This window comes from Callithrix jacchus, chromosome 2 (genome assembly GCF_049354715.1).
Source record: "Callithrix jacchus isolate 240 chromosome 2, calJac240_pri, whole genome shotgun sequence".
NCBI classification, from domain to species: domain Eukaryota; kingdom Metazoa; phylum Chordata; class Mammalia; order Primates; family Cebidae; genus Callithrix; species Callithrix jacchus.
Window position 1 is genome coordinate 87283507 of NC_133503.1, and position 19141 is coordinate 87302647.

General features: G+C 34.6%; 1 protein-coding gene across 5 annotated transcripts in view; it reads right to left on the reverse strand.

The window, feature by feature from the left end:
- SRFBP1 (serum response factor binding protein 1) overlaps positions 1 to 19141 on the reverse strand; it is a 68950-nt gene that overhangs the window by 11235 nt on the left and 38574 nt on the right. For all 5 annotated transcript variants that reach the window (XM_008991625.5, XM_035291025.3, XM_035291024.3 and 2 more), the window contains one exon: positions 738 to 819. In XM_008991625.5, coding sequence (XP_008989873.3) covers positions 738 to 819 — 82 coding nt within the window. The remainder of the gene's footprint in view (positions 1 to 737; positions 820 to 19141) is intronic.

The window sequence follows — 19141 nt, forward strand, 5'->3', positions numbered from 1 at the left end:
GCTTGAACCCGGGAGGCGGAGGTTGCAGTAAGCAGAGGTTGCAGTAAGCAGTAGACTGCGCCACTGCACTCCAGCCTGGGTGACAGGGCGAGACTCCATCTCAAAAAAAATCAAAAAACAAAAACAAACAAACAAATCTAACATATGATATGCTCAGACGTATTCATTTTAAATTGTGAAAATTAAAAGAAAATCCTTTCCTTATGTCTTGGAGTTACAAAGAACAGTAAAAACCTCACAGAACACAAATAAATAAAAGGAAATGGCAACTTTAATTTCTATAGTAATAACGGATTGAGTATTATAAATTGTGCTTACAGATATAAAAATCAATGTAAGATGTGACAAAAACATTTCATTTTATAAATATTTTATAATAAATGCATATAAATGAAAATTATGTGACTAAATGGCAAAACCAAAAGTAATGAGTTATGTCAGTATTTAAAAAAACTATTCATCTTTATCATGTATATATTATATATAAAACCATATATATTATATATTCATATATTAGGAATTTATTAAAAAATACAGATTTGGTTTTTCATCAGAGATCATAGATACTTTCTGTATTTTCAGAAACCTTTTACCTTGGTAAATATGTGAAAGAAAATTACATTTATAATAATCCTTGAGGTTAAAAGAACCATAAAAATATTTAAAGTAAGTGATAGCCATTATCCAAAGTCTACATATACATTAAGTACATTGCTTAAAAGTCACTTAATTCATACCTTTTAGGACATCTATCTTTTTCTTCAGAAGCGGATGTACTGCCAGTCTGGCAATTGCTCTTTCAGTTGCAGTAGAATCTGGCTGCAAATTAATGTTAGGAAATAAAGACACTATTGAAAGTGAATAAAATAAAATCTTTAAAATTAGAGTTGGAGAATAGAACCAGTTAATACTCTCCTTAGATAACTTATCTGTATAATCAATCCATGCTAATGACAAAGATCATTCAGACAAAAATATTACTGACTGAACAATTAAAATTATTATTTAATTATTAATAAATATTCTTTGGATACTTAATTGTAATAAGCACCATGTGTAACATTAAAAAAAAACATAGTTTTTACTATCAAAGAACTTAACTGATCTAATTAAGAAAACTAAATATCAAAGAATGAAATAATATATTAGTGCTAAACTGGGTGAGACTACTGCAATACTTGAAGTCCCATTTAACAGAGACCTAGAAATTATCTAATGTTCTTTATTTCTATTTTAAACATCTACTATCACAGCCACATTCTCAGGGCATAGAACAATGCTTGGATCTAGAAAATAAGTTATAAATATTTGATGATGACTGAATGGGAATATTATTTACAATATTCAATATATTTATACATTTTGGAAACATCAAAATGCCAGCTAATTACTTGAAATGCCATATAAAGGCTGACAACATCTAAATTTCGACCTCTAGCTTCAACCTGAGCTCTAAGCTGATACATCAAACCACCTAACTTGACATCTATTTGACATTGTCACAACTGAATTTTTTGCTTTTTTTTCTCACAAATCTGTTTCGCCTATAGCTTTTCTATCTTACTGTATGTAATTTCCATTCTTCTGGCTGTTCAGGCCTAAAACTCTAAGGATTCTTTTCCAATATTTCTCTATCTCAAAACTCACAATACAATACATCCCCTGTGATTCCAAATGTAAAATATATCCAGAACCAGTCACTTCTCACCATTTCTAACTCTTTGCCTAAATCACCAACACCTCTCACCTGGACCAACATAATAAGCTTATACCTGGTCACTTTCCTTTGCAACTTGCTTTCTTAACAGTCAATTTTCCAGGTAGCAGCCACAGTAATTTTTAAAAATATACTCAAATCATGCTAATTCCGTATCTGTTCTTCTTTAAACTTTACTGCCTTAAGATGCTTAGGCCATACCATTGCAATCTCTTCTTTACCTGGAATACTCTGCTCCCAAATATATACATGGCTGATCATCTCATTGTATTCAGGTCTCTATTTAGATGCCATCTCAACTAGCACAACACTTCCCATCACTATTTACTTCACATCACTTATGTTTTCATATCCATGAGGCAGAGACTTCATTTGCCTCATTGCTGTAAATTCAACACCTAGAACAGTAATTGGTATTAATAGTAGGCACCCAATATACATTTAATAAAGCAAGTCAATAAATTTCACTAGTGTGTGAAAGTAGAACAACCAGTATCAAATTCTTTATTCTAAATTTAGCCTTCATTGTGATTAGCAAAATATAAGGCATTTCCAACTCAGTAATATAAATGTATGGATACAAAATAAAAACAAGATGATGGCAGTATGCAAGCTATTCTATTTGGAGGATTTATCTGAGTAATGTCACTCAGAAAATAATTTGTTTAAATTACTCCTGGTGTAAATTCTGTGCCAGGAACACCTGCTATTAATTACCTTGGGTACTAGGTTGAATAATATCCTGCCAAAATTCATGTCCAAAATTCTGGAAACTTGGAATGTGAACTTAGTTGGAAATAAAATCTTTGCAGATGAAATTATTATGGAATCGCAGTGGATCAGGGTGGTCCTAAGTCTAGTATGACTGGTTTCCTTATAAAAAGAAGAGCATTTAGATATAGGGGCACAGAGAGACATAGTGAAGACTACGTGAAAACTAAGGCAGAGATTGGAGTTATCTTGCCATCAGCCACCAGTAGCTGGAAGACGCAAGGAAGGTTTCTCCTCCGGAGCTTTCAGAGAAAGCATGTCCTCACTGACATTTTAATTTCAAGCTTTCACCCTCCTCAACTGTGAGAAAATAAATTCATGTAGTTTTTAAACCACTCAATTTATGATACTTCATTATGGCAGCCTCAGGAAACTGATACACCTCTATTCTGACTATTAGACATAGCTTCTGTTCAATCTTTTCCAAGAAATGTAGTCTACTTATAGACCGTTAAGTACAGCACAAAGTGAACCTCTGTCTCTTCAGCCCACTGCTGGGTTTCCTGATATAAAACAGGAAAGACAGAAGAGAATTTAGGAAGGAAGCCTACTGCTAGTATCCTGAGTCACTTAGTGACAAGCTGGGCTGCTGAAGGAATAGGTCAAACATGCTTGCCAAAGTATTAAAAGCTAGATTATAAAAACCCCAATGAAGAACATGATCTTTTCAGGCTAAAAAGACTGAAAACAATACATGAAAATAGAGAGTCATATCAGTATATTATGACCTACAAGATTTCAAATAAAGAAAACCAAGTCACCAAATAATAACCTAAAAAGAAATGGTACACAGATCACAATGGTTCCAGACTTTACTTCTGGAAGCCAAACTACAGAGCAGCTAATGCTTCTAAAATTCTGAAGGAAAAGAATTTCCAACCTAGGAAGGAAGAAAAATACTTCCACATACAATTTTTTTTTAATTTACATCCCTTGTACATTTCTGTCCAAGAAGCTACAGGACAATGAGGAAGGATACAAATAATAAGAAAGGCATAGGAGACAAGAAACAGAAGACCCAGGCAGGAGTAATTTCCCAGGATGATGGTGACACGAGACTTAGGTTTGGGATACTTGGTGTGTTGAATATCTGGAGAGGACATGTCAATAGCAGATGGACAGTTTGGTGTTACACTAGAGATAAGACAGAAAACTAACAAACCTATCACAAACTAGAAAACAATATTATGCAGAAAAAGAAAACAATCACTCAGTACATGACTCACAGTCACAATAACATAATCACTAAATGTTCATCAAATCTGATTCAAGTATGTAAGAAGGATGGAGGGGTATGGAGGAGGATACCTCTTTTCCAGAAGAAAAGAGGTGTCTAAATCCTTACCTACCACAACATAAAGTTAACAGCTAGTGCTTAAGATGAAAAAGTTAACACAGTACTAATAAGATAATATAAACATCTTGTTGTAGGGGTAAATTCTGTATGAACCAACTGCAATTGAAGCAGGAAAGGAATAATAGAGTAGTGCCATTTTTACAAAAAAAATTACTGTAGAAGTATTTGATTTTCAAAACCAGGAATTGCAAATTGGCCCACGAGGGCAGTTCCAGCCTGCTGCCTGTTTTTTTTTTTTTTAAATAAAATTTTATGGGAACAAAGCCAAACTCCTTCATTTATATATCGTTTATGGCTGCACTCATGGCACCATGGCAAAGCAAAGTAGTTGTGACAGAAGCTGTCTGTCTTACAAAGGCATTCGTTTTAGGTCCTTTACAGAAAAACTGTGATGCTTGCTTTAAATTACATGTGAGTAAATCCTAAAAAAAATCAGGAAGAAAGAAAAAATTGTGAAGCAGGCCCATGATGTTTAAAATTTTAATTTAAAATAAAAATACTACCACGATAGACTTCTGTTGCCAAATCCAAGCAACAGGTTATAGCTGTGCTCCAGATTGGTAACACAATTAGAAACAATTTGGTATTCAACGAAGAAGCAGTTATGTTTCAGTCCTCAGGATTCATTACAGAAGATTTATGTGTTAAAACAGTGACAACAAAAATGACTAGTCCTGAGAAATGTATTCCTCAGGAAACTGCCCTTCAGATTATAGAAAAAAAAGAAGATACTCCAGGAGCAGCTGTTTATCTTTTACTACTGCTTTCAGTGTGTTTACCCCTTATAGTTTCTAAAAAATCCACTTCAAAGTAATTCTCAATACATGAACAGATGTAAAACAGACATAAGAAATTCTGGGAATCCTAACCAGATTTTGATTAAAACGTATTCAAACAATTCAAAAACACATTTACTGCTGTTCCCGAATGCCTGCTTTGACAACTTGCTAAAATCTTTGCTGAACTGGGTATTTTTCTTTCCAGAGTTAGCTATATCTTCCCGTCTTAGTTATAAAAAGTTTTAGAAGGGCAGTGGTAATACTTGCATGTCCAATGTTGACTCTGGGGTAAATGCTGTTTTGTTAAGAATCATTTTATCATTAATTTTATTTAGCAAAACTGTTTCTCTGCTCTGGAAGATATCCCAGACTAACTCTGATGTAGTAATCTGATTTCAGTGAATATTATTCTTTCTGAAAGGCTCTAGAATAAGATTTACAATTCTATAATTATGTATGAATCTCATGAAGGAAGATTTATTTTTACATTTTTCTAATTTCTTCTATAACTGTCCTTTTATGTTGTAATCTTTGTGGAGGACTAATTTGTGGAAGATTATCAAGTTAATAAAAAATAAGACTGATTTGGAAAGGGCCATTATATTGCATAATCCCAGGAGAGTCACTCACTCACACTGCAGTTGTCAAATTGGAGCTCTGCAGCCATATGTAGCAGCAGTGAGTCAAAGGAGAACATAGAAGTTTGGGTCTATAGGGTATACAGGTATATAAAATGAGTAGTTATACAGAATTAGGTATACTGTAGCTTTAAGTTCTATAATTATATGCAATTTGTGTTTCTGAAGAACATCAACAGTTAATGCTACCAGCTGTTAAAAATAACATATATTATAAATAAATATTGTTATAAAACTCTTAAGATGTATTTTTTGTTTTATTTTAATTCACAATAATTATATATACTTATGGGGTACAAAGTGATATTAACACATGCATACATTTTGGAATGATCAAATCAGAGTAATTAGTGTATCTATCACTTCAAATATTTATCATTTCCTTGTGATGAGAACATTTAAAATCCTCTCTTTCAGCTATTTTGAAATATATTCTTAACTGTGCTACAGAGCACCAGAACTTGGTCCTACTTTCTTACTGTAACTTTCTATCTGTTGAGCAATTCTCCCTTTTCCAGGTTCTACTACTCCTACCCCCAGCCTCTGGTAACAACCATCTTACTCTCTATTTCTGTAAGTTTGACATTTTTAGATTCCACATACAAGTGAGATCTACCAAATTGCACTTCCATTGCAATATATCCAAGCATGTTTTTCTATGCAGTTTTCCCATGCAGAATATTAGCAGACTTTTTGATCGCTATAATCCTGAACTAAAAACAGTAAGTCATTATAACGTTATTTTTTATTCATTGTTACTAAATCACTGGTATATCCTTCTCTGTAAACATGTGTTTATAAATCTTGCTTTGTTCTTTTTCTGCTGGTTTGTTCATCAAAAGTAATCTTCACAGATTCAGAAAATTTGCTGTGTCCTTTCACATGTATATGCAATGTTAGTATTTTTTTTAAACCTTATTTTGGAAAATTTTCTGGGTGAGAAATTTAAAATTTTCATGAGTCAAACTTTCATGACTTCTGAGTTTTAGATTACGAAAACAACCTCCATGCCCAATATATTATTCTATTAGTAAGTATTTTGTTGATAAGGGTAGTTATTTTTAAGGAAAATATAAAACATATTCTGATGCTTTATGCTACAGCTAATATTTAATGAGAATGTGGCTTATTCATGAAAAGGCTGATGTGTGGGCAATTGATTTTGTATAATCACACCATACCAGAAAACACATTTTTTGCTCTGGGAAAGTTTTGCATAGCTATAAATGCAAAATCCAGTTTATACCATGTGGCAGTATCCATGTCCTCAACAGTGGCTAAGAGAAACACTGCTTCACAGTAGAAACACCATTCTGTTTAAGAACAATGGGTTGAAAATAAATGGTTTCTCAAGTTCTTTATTTTGCTGACACTCTATTTAACAAAAATGTCTCTAAAGTATGTGCTTTATCTACTTTGTACCATAATTTTATGATGTATATACATTTGAAAATGAATACCCAGTGCTTCTAATTTTTATAAATGAAATATTGATAAAGTTGCCTACCCAATACCATGGCCAAACATCTTAGAGGATGAACTACTTGTGATATTGAAATATAAAAAATGTTAGAGTTAAGAATATTTAACACAGTGAAGTTCTGGGGCAAAATAAATCTAAACACTGGAAGGATCAGCTTTGTCATTTTTATTTGATTCCATAACAACTCTGAAGAGGGACTAAAATGTATTATCAGGACATTTGATCTAGAAGATCTCATTATTACAGAAATGAGAAGCAACAAGACTCAGGATGGTAAGTAACTTGACTGAAGTCACAAAGCTAGTGAGAAGGCAACACCAGTTGAAATGCAGAAACCCCTAGAAATTTAAACCTCTAACTTTTGCTAAACAAGAATCTTTGCAAAGAGTGAGTTCACAACTGATAATGAGGATATTACCAGTCACTTCCTAGAAGTGTATCTGAATTGTCAGCCTAAAAGAAAAAGGCACAAGTTATGCTCAAGCCCTCCTAATTAAAGTACTGTTACCATAATACTATAAGAAATCACAATAATTAGAATTGAGGCTTTCACCGAATGAAAAATTATTTAATCAAGGTATTCCTAAACATCAGAATGTTTTGTAGGGGAAACACATATCTCCTTAGGATACATGTGGTCCTTCAATAGTCCTTATAGTTAGTTGCCAGCTATTTTAAACTAATTCATATTTTGTCTTGATGGCATGTTAGTAATTTGCAAATCTCAGTTGCTTGCAATTACGTGAGTAGAAAAAATATTCTAATGGGGAAAAACTGTGCAAATAAAAAACTTACTGACATATATATTAGTAATGTGTTTTATAAATACTAAATTTAGTTTTCCATTCTTAAAAGACCAATAAAAATATTACACATGCACTTAAAATGTTTGTTTTGAAGAAAGTCTTCGACATGTTTTATAAATTATAGCAATTATTTAAGTATTTTTATTTTTTCAAGAAAAAGTCAAACTTAACATTTTTAGCTTTTAATTTTATTCCTAAGCAATTTTCATTTTAAATCTTTAATTTTATTAAGAATTTTATTCTTAGAAAATCCTACATTTAACTTTTAAAATCCAAATTTCAACAAGATGTAAAGGGGAAATGGACCAAAGATTTTATCAATCTATTAGACTAACCTTCCAGACTTGATTTCAAGATTACCTAGCTAGTTAGGAGCAAGTTAGAACTCAGAATCTGTTTTCTGAATTCAGTATTCAGAAACTAGTATTCTCAACAACTTTTCAACTCCGAGATAACTTTCATATTTCATGACCCAACTCCAGATGTTTTTTACACTATAAATTATGTAAAGCTGCCTTCATAGGTTTTTGGGGGGAAAAATGAAATATAAGAGTTAAAAAAAAAGTTTACGAAGCAAATGGGCTCAAGTTTATTCTTTGGCAGTGTTTGCATTTCTGTTGCACTGAGATAATATTTGCATCTTGTGTACTGCACTGGGTTAAGTGTAGAAACTCACAAGAATGAGAACAGACTCCTTCCCTCCTCATTTCTCTCCTGTCCATCTTCCTTCCTCACTAACTTCCTCCCTTTTTATATTTACTGAACCCTTATCATGTGAAGACATACACATGAAGACAGAGAAATCATCCTTTGAGGCTCACAGTATTGCTCTAATTTAAAAGGCTAAGACAAATGCACAAATAACTAACCCAAGGCAGAATGTGATAGGCTTCACAGCTGAGATAGAAAATGTTATGGATATTTCTGTTCCTTTCTATCTAGAAGGAACAGAAATACATGATACATCTTAAATAAATTTATTTTTGAAGCCTAAAAGGCTACTAAGTAATCTGTATGAACAAACAGTTTTTACACCTGCATGAAAAAGTTTCCCAATATTGGAAGGTATGACAGAAACCACAGCTTTCCTTATTTAAAGTTGACATAATGTTTGCCATGGAAAATTCTTCAGAAACTGTGGTTTTCACACACCTCCAGTGTCTTCCATTTCAAATAAATTATATAAAAAAGGGAAAACACCTTACCTTTCAATGGAAAATTTTTACTTGGGTATATGGGTATTTACTGTAAACAGAAAGCATTTGGATATATCTTAGAATGTAAACAACACCAAAATGGAAAAGAGGTCTTCTTTGAAACGTAACCTAAAATAAACTGCCTATAAATAGACTGGTGGAGGTAGAATGCTAGTGGCAGTACTTTTAATATTAGATTAACTTAATTTCAATTACAGATTTTACCTGATGATATAAACCCACATATTTATATTTGTACTTATCAAAACCATTTAACAAAATAATACGAAACAGTCCATTTAGCTTGATCACAAGAATTGTGGCTAACTAAACGTGAATATTTAGGTGGTGATGACAAAAGTCTCAATTATATTATCATACATAAATGCAACTAAGATTTTTAAAATAAATGCTGAAGAAAGACAAATGAAATATTTTCCATAGGAAGGAAAAAGAACGATACTCTCCGATATTCTGTCTACTATATGTTCCTGTTTGAAGACATTTAACAAAAACATTGAAAACTTGTCACATACACAGTTTTTCATGAAAATTAAAGTTTTATGAGAAATGTAATTTGATACTCTCTCTCTCTCTCTCTTATATATGAACATTGTGTTCATATATAACATGAACAGAATGAATATAAGCTTAAGTGATAAAGCCAGTCGTTTACTCATTCAAGCTAATCATTTCTCAATCAACTGAAGGAAGTAATGGCTTTGTGGTAAATGTATTTGCAGCTATTGTTTCTTTTCCGCTTGAAAGGAGAGAGGCCTTAATCACTGCTCTATTTCCCCTAAGCCACTGGGTCTGCTTTTAAGTGATAGTGTTGCTCATCTTCAGCTAAAACTTATATTAAATACCGATTACACCCTTCCTTGGTTCCTATTTCTAGAAGTGGATCAATTTCTAAATGTATTTGATTCCAGAACACCATATGTATATGTCCTATAGTCAATAAGGAAGAACAAACACATAAAAATAGGACAAAACAATAACAAAAAGGAAAACTATGCAGAACTCCATGTACTTAAAACAAACTCTAGGCAAGCAGAGGCCAAAAATGAACCTCGCTTTAATTTTCCCTTTTAACACTGGAAAGCAGTAGGGAGTTAATAATATGACAGAAGAAAATGAATGCTAGAGAGAATCAAAAGTGAACACAATAAGAAAAAACAAATTTTCAATAGTGATGTAACACAACTGAATTAAACAGCGCTTATACTTATCACTATTATATGGGTCTTTGGATCTTACAAATTGGTACTTGTGGTATAGTGGGAAGGGAAGGTTAAAGAGGAGGATGGAGTTGAGTGCCAGGAAAGAATCGCAGGACAGCTAACAGACCAGGATGGGATGTTCCACTATGGAGCTAGTTCTTAAAAGAAAAATGGAAAAGGTTGAGGACTATAGAAAGCAAAAGTTGCAAAGGCAAACTTGGCCTAGAATATTTTCCCTTGAGAAATTATGGAAATTATCCTTGCCATTATTGCAGAACATGAACAACTTTTATCAACTTGACTTGCTTGAAAGAATAGTAAATAGGCAAGAAATAGGTAAGGTGATTCTTTCAGGATCACCATGCTCATCTACATACTACAAAAAGAAGCACATACACAGGACAGTGACTTTAACCATCTGTGGCCATCCTACTCAGAAGACGTACCAAGAACTATGCATGAATCTATCCATCCACCCACCTGAAGAATGGAATATTCCCTGTGAATTTTAATATATTACATCTTTATCTTTTGTTTTCCACCTCTCAGTTTCAAAGAGAATTTAAAAGATCGTAGATATAAAATTTAGTAAGAAAATACCAAATAAAGGTAAGCAGAAAACATGAAAAGTGGGGGTGGGGGGTGGGGAGAGAAAATAAAATCATAACATATAGTGGCTGAATGGATTTAAAAAACAAAAATAAGGCTCAACTATTTGCTGCCTATAAGAGACTTATGTTATCTGTAAGGAAACATAGACTAAAAGAGAAGAAATGAAGCAAGATATTCCATGCAAATGGAAACAAAAAGAGAGTAGAAGTAACTATACTCAGTCAAAAGAGACAAAATCAAAAACTGAAGAATGAGACAAAGGTCATTATACAAATGAAGGGCTCAATTCATCAGAAGAATATAACAGCCGTAAATATATAAGCACCTGGTATCAGAGGACCGAAATATATAAAGCAAATATTAACACAGCTGAAGGGAGAGACAGACTGTAATATAATAATAATAGAGGACTTCAGTACTCCAATTTTAGCAATGCACAGGTCATCAAGGCAGAAAATCAACAAGGGAACATCAGGCTAATAGTATATCTTAGACTGTATGGACCTAATAGACATCTACAGAACATTTCATCCAACAGCAACAGAATATTTCTTAAGCACACAAGGAACATTCTCCCAAACTGATGATATGCTAGGCCACAAAATAAGTCCTAAAACATTTAAGAAAACTTTTTTGACCACAATGGTATAAAACTAAAAATCAGTAACAGAAGGAATTTTTGAAAAATTCACACATAAATGAAAATTAAACAACATGCTCCTGTACACCTAACGTGAGTCAAAGAAGAAACCTAAGGGAAAATGGAAAAGTATCTTGAGACAAATGAAAATGCAAACACAACTTACCAAAACTAATGGGACACAGTAAAAGCAGTTCTAAGAGAGAAGCTCATAGCAATAAACGGCTCTATCAAAAAAGGTCTCAAGTAAATAACTTAAAGTTATACCTCAAAGATTTAGGAAAATAAGAACAAACTAAACCCAAAGTTAGCAAAAGAAAATGAATAATAAAGATTAGAGCAGAAATAGATGAAACAGACATGAGAATAACCATAGAAGAGATCAATAAAAAACCAAGAGTTGGTTTTTTGAAGATATAAAACTATATACCTATATAGCAAGACTAAAAAAATGAGAAGAACCAGATAAAATGAGAAATGTAAGAGGAAATATTATAACTGATAATCACAGAAACACCAATGATACTGACCAATAGAACAGAATAGAGACACTAGAAATAAATCTACACATTTACGGGCAACTGATTCTCATCAAAGCTGCCAAGAACAGGCAATGAGAAAAGAACAGTCTCTTCAATAAACAGTACTGGGACAACTGGATATTCACGTAAGAAAAAAAACAATTAGACCACTATGTCACATCATGCACAAACCTCAAGTCAAAATGGATTAACAGCTACAGCATAAGACTGGAAACTGGAAACCTGCTAGATCAAAACATACGACATACACAAACCACACATCTGGTAAGAGTCTAATATCCATAATATTAAAGGAACCAGAGAAAATCACTAGCAAATTAGCTGGGCGTCGTAGCATATGGCTGTAGTCCCAACTACACTTGCTACACCAGCACTTGCACACCAGCTTTTAGGCTGGCACCTCCGCGTTGGGAGGCTTAGGCAGGAGGATCACTTGAACTCAGGAGGCGGAGGTGGCAGTGAGCTGAGAGTGTGCCACTGCACTCCAGTGTGGGTGACAGAGCAAGACCCTGTCTCAAATAAAAAATGAAAATAAAAACAAACAAAATGAAACTCACAAGCAAGTAAACAACCCAATTAAAAAATAGGCAAAGGATCTAAGCAGACATTTCCCAAAAGGTGACATTCAAATGGCCAATAGATATATAAAAAATGCTCAAAAACAGTAATTGTTAGGGAAATGCAAATTAAAACCATAACGATGTATCATCTCTCAACAGTAAGAATGCCTATTACAAAAAAGCCTAAAGGTAACAAGTGATGGAGAGGATGTGGAGAAAGGGAACCCATGTACATTGTTTGATGGCAAAATTAACACCACCATTATGAGGAACAGTATGGAAGTTCTAAAACAAATGAAAGATAGACTACCATATGATTCAGCAATCCTATTACTGGGTATGGGTATATATTCAAAGGAAATGAAATCAATATGTTAAAGACATCTGGCAAAAAAATTATTATATTTTCTCAAGAAAAAATAGATTGTGCTTTGATACAATTAGCACTGTTCTGTTCAACATGTCATTATTTTGTCTCAGGTAAGACCTGAGCACAAATTTAAAACCATTTTAGGGCTAATATTTTCTTCTCTCTCTCTGTCTCTTTTTTTTTTTCCCTGAGATAGGGTCTCACTCTTTCACCCATGTTGCAGTGCAGTGGCACGATCACAACTCACTACAGCCTTGGCCTCCCAGGCTCACATGATTCTCCCAGCGTAGTGACTGAGTAGCTGAGACTACAGATATGCATCAACACATCCAGCTTATTATTTTAGGATTTTTTAATAGAGATAGGGTTTCACCACATTGCTCAGACTAGTCTTGAATTCCTGGGCTCAAGTAATCCACCTCTCTTGGCCTCCCAAAACACCGGGACTACAGGGTGAGCTGCCATGTCCAGCCTTTCTTCTCTTTATGAATGAATTCTATGGAATAAAAATACTTACTGCAAAACTGCACTCATAACTTTGGTGTTGCTTTTCTGACAAGGACAGCTTTTCTTGCCATAAAATGCCTTAAATTTAACATAATTAATATCAATTAATTGTAGAGAGGTAAGAGTCTACATAAATGTAGCATCATCAGAGTACTTTTTTTTCCTTAAGGCTGGGAACCTTAACACCATTCAGTTCAAAGAACTTTTTAATCTTTACATTTTCCCTGAAAAATATTCTTAACACTTTGAGACTCTAATATTCAACAACTTCTCATATCTCTATGAGTAAAATTAATAATTACTGCCATGAAGTACTAATGATGACGCCAGTGAATTGATGAGTCTCCCTTAGATATGATGGAGAGAAAGGAAAGTAAAAACTATGTAGTATCTGTTCCAAATATCCTTTCACAATATAAATCCTATATCTAAATCTAATCAGGACTTCAAATAAAAGTAATTGGTAAAAATTTGTTTTTGAAGTTACACTGTATTTAAAAATTCAAAAAGAGTGAGCTCATTACATGGATTCCATAGCAATCTTGAGGAAAAGCAAACAGCAAAATCCAGTACTGTCATAATGATGAAAAATCACATTATACAGAAGAATGAATAAGAATGAAATCCAGATCAAAAGCCTCCTATGTTAATGAAACCTTTGGAAGACATGAATTTACATTCTTTTCAGTTACCTTGCTGACTGGACAAGCTAATGTCCCTGAGCTCTAGTTTTCTACATTATACAATGGGGATGTAATTCTGTCCCAATCAAAACTCCTCCACTAGAGTTGCAAATATTAAAAATTAAATGTGACTGTATCTAGCATACTTTAGTGAAAATTATAAGCACTGAATATATATTGTATTTAATAAATAATTCAATTTTAAGGACAAATAAATATGCAATATGAGAATGAGTATTTTCAAATCTTTTTCTTACACACACCTTGTAGCTAGTTACAAGTATAAACTCTCTTTTAGAAATAAACTCTGTGGTTAAGATTATCTCTTACCTTTTCTTGTACTGTCCTTAGCAATGCTTTAAGATACCAAAGGATGATCTGGCTTCTTAATTGCCATCCCTAATCTCCACACTATTTGTTTTTATTTGTTTAATATACAACACTTAGTGTGGAGCAAATTTTTTTTTTTAGAAGAGAAATATTTTATTCTGAGATAGATTGAGAAAATATATAGCAACCAACTGACATGTCATAAGCAAAGAAATTAGCTTATATTTTTAAAAGGTACACTTATAAATGTAGGGACAAGTATAATTAGATTGTTTATAGTACAAAGGATAAATGCTTGAGGGAATGGGTACCCATTCTCCATTATGTGATTATTATACATTACATGCCCATATCAAAATATCTCAATATCTCATGTACTCTCTCTATATATATAAACTATGTACCAACAAAAATTAAAAATAAAAGTAGGCATAAAATAAAAATTGCTGTATCTTTCACATATTTTTTAAAGCATTAACATCTAATGAATGAAATTCCCCTTATTAAAAAGTATGTTAAACTTTTAACAGAGGTTCTGAGAGAAATAAAAGTTTTAGAAATCATGGCCCTAAATCATCTAGCATGCTGATTTTCACAATACTGAATGAGTATTTAGATGACAACCTGTTTTAGCAAGATTTCTAACAATTCGGGAGATCTTAACATCATACATACTTTTATTCATTTTACTCAAGTAGCTATGATTAGAAACTTCTATATAATTATCATAGTATATTTTAAAATATGCTCTGATTTATTACATTTGAATTCTCCCATCACGTTTTGAGAATAGTGATTCTCAAAAGCAAAACTTTATGAAGGTTTAGAAATAAGAGAAAAACTTAAGAGCTTGAGGACAGACCTTTAATGGTGATTTTATTGAGGTATTTTATTGATTAAAAACAAGACACCCAGAGTCAGTGTATGTCAAATTTATAAGTCCGCTGAAGAGAGAAAGAGTGATAATGTATCCCCTGGGAACATACAGGTCAAGGTTACACTCTAGATAACCTAACATTTGGTAGTCTTATAGTTTATTATAAAAAATTAATGCTAAATTTAGATTTTTGGTTTCTTTTTTTCTAAAATTCAGATGTTGAAACATGAATTTCTGGTTCCTATTTGGAAAGCTAGAGAACCACAAAGAGCAAAAAGCAAAAAAAGGATGAACACTGTCAGAGTGAACATCTTAGAGTCAGTTTGGAGTGGGACGAGGTAGGGCATTATACACAGAAGACCAAAGAATTATGGCAGTCTTTCACAAAATCATAGAGGATAGATAACAAAATGCTGAAAGAACTGTCCACATAGAATTCTATACTTAAGAAAAATATTTTTTAAAATAAAGGAGAAACAAAAACTTGCTTGCCAAAAAAAAAAAAAAAAAAAAATTGGTGGAAACATATTGCCAGCAGGCCAGTTCTTCAAGATATTTTAAAAGTCCTCAGGTGAAACAAATACACCAGTAGGAAACTTGGATTTAAACAAAGAAAGAGCAATCAAAACTAAATAAATAAAAGTAAAAAGATGATTTATTCTTATGCTTATTTCTAAACTGAACTAAATGTTCAAATGTTCAAAGCAAAAATAGGAAAACCTATAATTTGCTTACAGCATTTGTAAATATAAAATGTGTCACAACAATGGTACAATAGAAGCCATAAAGCAATTGGCATTTACTGTCCTTAGATCATTACATTGCATATGAAGCAGCATAAAATTATGTGAAAGCAGATTTTGGTTAATTAAAGGTATATATTTTAAATTGTAGAGTGAATACTAAAAAAATAATAAAGATATGAACATGTAATAAATAGCTCAACAGAAGAGAGAGGACGCTCATTAATTCAGAGGAGAAAAAAAGCAAAAAGACTATGAAGCAAATAGAAAACAGCTAACAAACTGGCAGATTTTAATCCAACCACATCACATTGAGAGAAATGGCCTAAACATACCACTTAAAAGAGAGATTATCAGATTGGATAAAAAGCAAGATCCAAGTAAATGCTATTGATTTTAAAAGATCACCTTAAGTACACAGACATACGCAGGTTAAAAATAAAATGATGGGGAAAGATACTGCATGCGAACACCAACCAAAAGAAAGCAAAAGCAGTGATATAAATTTCAGACAAGATAGACTTTAGCATGGTAAATACTATCAGGGTTAAGAGGGCCATTACATAATGATAAAGGAGCAGCTCCCCAAGAACATAAAAAATCCTAAAAGTCTACATACCTAACATACATGTTTCAAAATTCTTAAGGCAAAAAAGTGATAAAACTGAAAGATCATAGGCAATCTGACATGCATAGTTGGAGGTTCCACACACCCTTAATAAAGTAGGCAGAAAAAAAAACAGTAAAAATATGGATAATCTGAATACCATCAAAGAATCTAACTTAACAGACCAACAAAATATATGCTGTCTTCAACTGCACGTGAAATATTTACCAAGACATGCCATACTCCAGACTATAACAAATACTACAACATTTAAAAAAATAGAAACCGGGAGGAGGGACTCAAGATGGCGCTGTGAGAACAACCCAGGATTGGAGCTCTCGTTGTGTCCGCGGAGAGGTGAGTCTGAGCTGCATTTCCAGACAGATCTTTGTTGCCCACGGAACGGGGAAATTCCCAAGTGAAGAGGAGACGCGGGACGCCAGGGAGAACCTCCGCCTGGCGAAGCCGGCAGCCGGGGTGGCCGGCCCTACCCAGCGCTCCACACAGGGCGCGCTTGTCCGGGTGCCCCGTTGAACCGGCAACCGGAGACGTGAGAGGGCTGGACTTGAGACTGAGCTAGAATTGGACAGTGAGCCAGCCCAGGGGATTGCAGGGACAGAGCGTTACGGGTGGCCCAGTGGGACGAACAAAACCGCGATTTCAAACAAGCCCCGTGCAGACGGCCCGAGACGCTCTGAGGGGGAGGGGCGTCCACCATTACCGAGGCAACCCGCCCCAACTGAGATACACGCCCATTGCTGACGCAGCCAGCCGTTGCCGAGGCAACCCGTCCCTACTGAGATACACGCCCACTGCTGACGCAGCCTGCCATTGCCGAGGCAACCCGCTACAACAGAGAGACTCCACCGCAAGGCGTGGCGGAGAACACAGCAGAACAGCAGAGCCAGGGCGAGCCTCACAACAGCAGGGCGGAGCCTCGGCAGGCAAACAGTGGCTAGTCTGCGTCCTAGCTGGGCAGGACCTCAACGGACATCCAAAAATAAAGCCCAAACCCCTCAACACAGAGCATTTGAGAAAAAAAAGGGTTTTTTTAATGAGCTCTGTTGCAGCAGAATCAAACATAGCAGCCTAACAGCCCTGAAAGAACAACAGAGCTCACAGCTCAGCAATTAAGCCCCTATAAAGTACAAACTGTCTCCTCAAGCAGCTCCCTGACCCCTCTATATCCAAAAGACTGACATTAGGCAGGTATCATCCTGGGACAAAGATAGCAGAAAAAGAAACTGGTAGCATCCCTCGCTGTGCCACAGCTGCTAGAGGTGCACCCCAGACAAGCAGGGTCTGGAGCGAACCTCAGCAGTCGTACAGCGAAGGGGCTAGACTGGTAGAAGGAAAACCAAGCAACAGAAATACTTCATCATCAACATTCTGGGTGTCCACTCAGAGACCCAATCGAAAAGTCAGCAACTACGCAGACGAGCAGCAGACAAATCCACAAAGATGGGAAGAAACCAGCACAAAAAGGAGGAAAACACCCGAAACCAGAACACCTCGCCTCCTAGAAAGGACCAAAACTCCTCCCCAACAAGGGAACAAAGCTGGACGGAGAATGACTGTGATGAAATGACGGAATTAGACTTCAGAAGACAGATAATGAGAAACTTTGTGAGCTAAAAGATCATGTATTAAATCAATGCAAAGAAACTAAGAACCTTGAAAAAAGATTTGAAAAAAGATTCGAGGAAATGGTAACAAGAATGGATAACTTAGAGAGGAATATGAATAAATTAAAGGAGCTGAAAAACACAATACGAGAACTTCGTGAAGCATGCACAAGTTTCAATAGCCGAATTGACCAAGCAGAAGAAAGAATATCTGAAGTCGAAGACCAACTCAATGAAATAAAACGAGAAACCAAGATTAGAGAAAAAAGCGCAAAAAGGAATGAACAAAGTCTCCAAGAAATGTGGGACTATGTGAAAAGACCTAACCTACGTTTGATAGGTGTACCAGAATGGGACGAAGAGAATGAATCCAAGCTGGAAAATACTCTTCAGGACATCATCCAGGAAAATTTCCCCCACCTAGCAAGACAGGCCAACACTCAATTGCAGGAAATACAGAGAACACCACAAAGATATTCCGCAAGAAGAGCAACCCCAAGGCACATAATCGTCAGATTCAATAGGGTTGAAATAAAGGAGAGAATACTAAGGGCAGCCAGAGAGAAAGGTCAGGTCACCCACAAAGGGAAGCCCATCAGACTCACAGCAGATCTCTCGGCAGAAACACTACAAGCCAGAAGAGAGTGGGGGCCAATATTCAACATTCTTAAAGAAAAGAACTTTCAACCCAGAATTTCATATCCAGCCAAACTGAGCTTCAGAAGTGAAGGAAAAATAAAATCCTTTGCGAACAAGCAAGTACTCAAAGATTTTGTCACCACCAGGCCTGCTTTACAAGAGCTCCTAAAAGAGGCACTACACATAGAAAGGATCAACCAGTACCAGCCATTCCAAAATCACACTGAATGCTAAAGAGCATCAATATAATGAAGAATCTACAACAACTAACAGGCAAAACAGCCACTTAGAATCAAAATGGCAGTATCAAATTCACACATAACAATATTAACCCTAAATGTAAATGGACTAAATGCACCAATCAAAAGACACAGACTGGCAAATTGGATAAAAATCCAAAACCCATCACTGTGCTGTATACAGGAAACCCATCTCA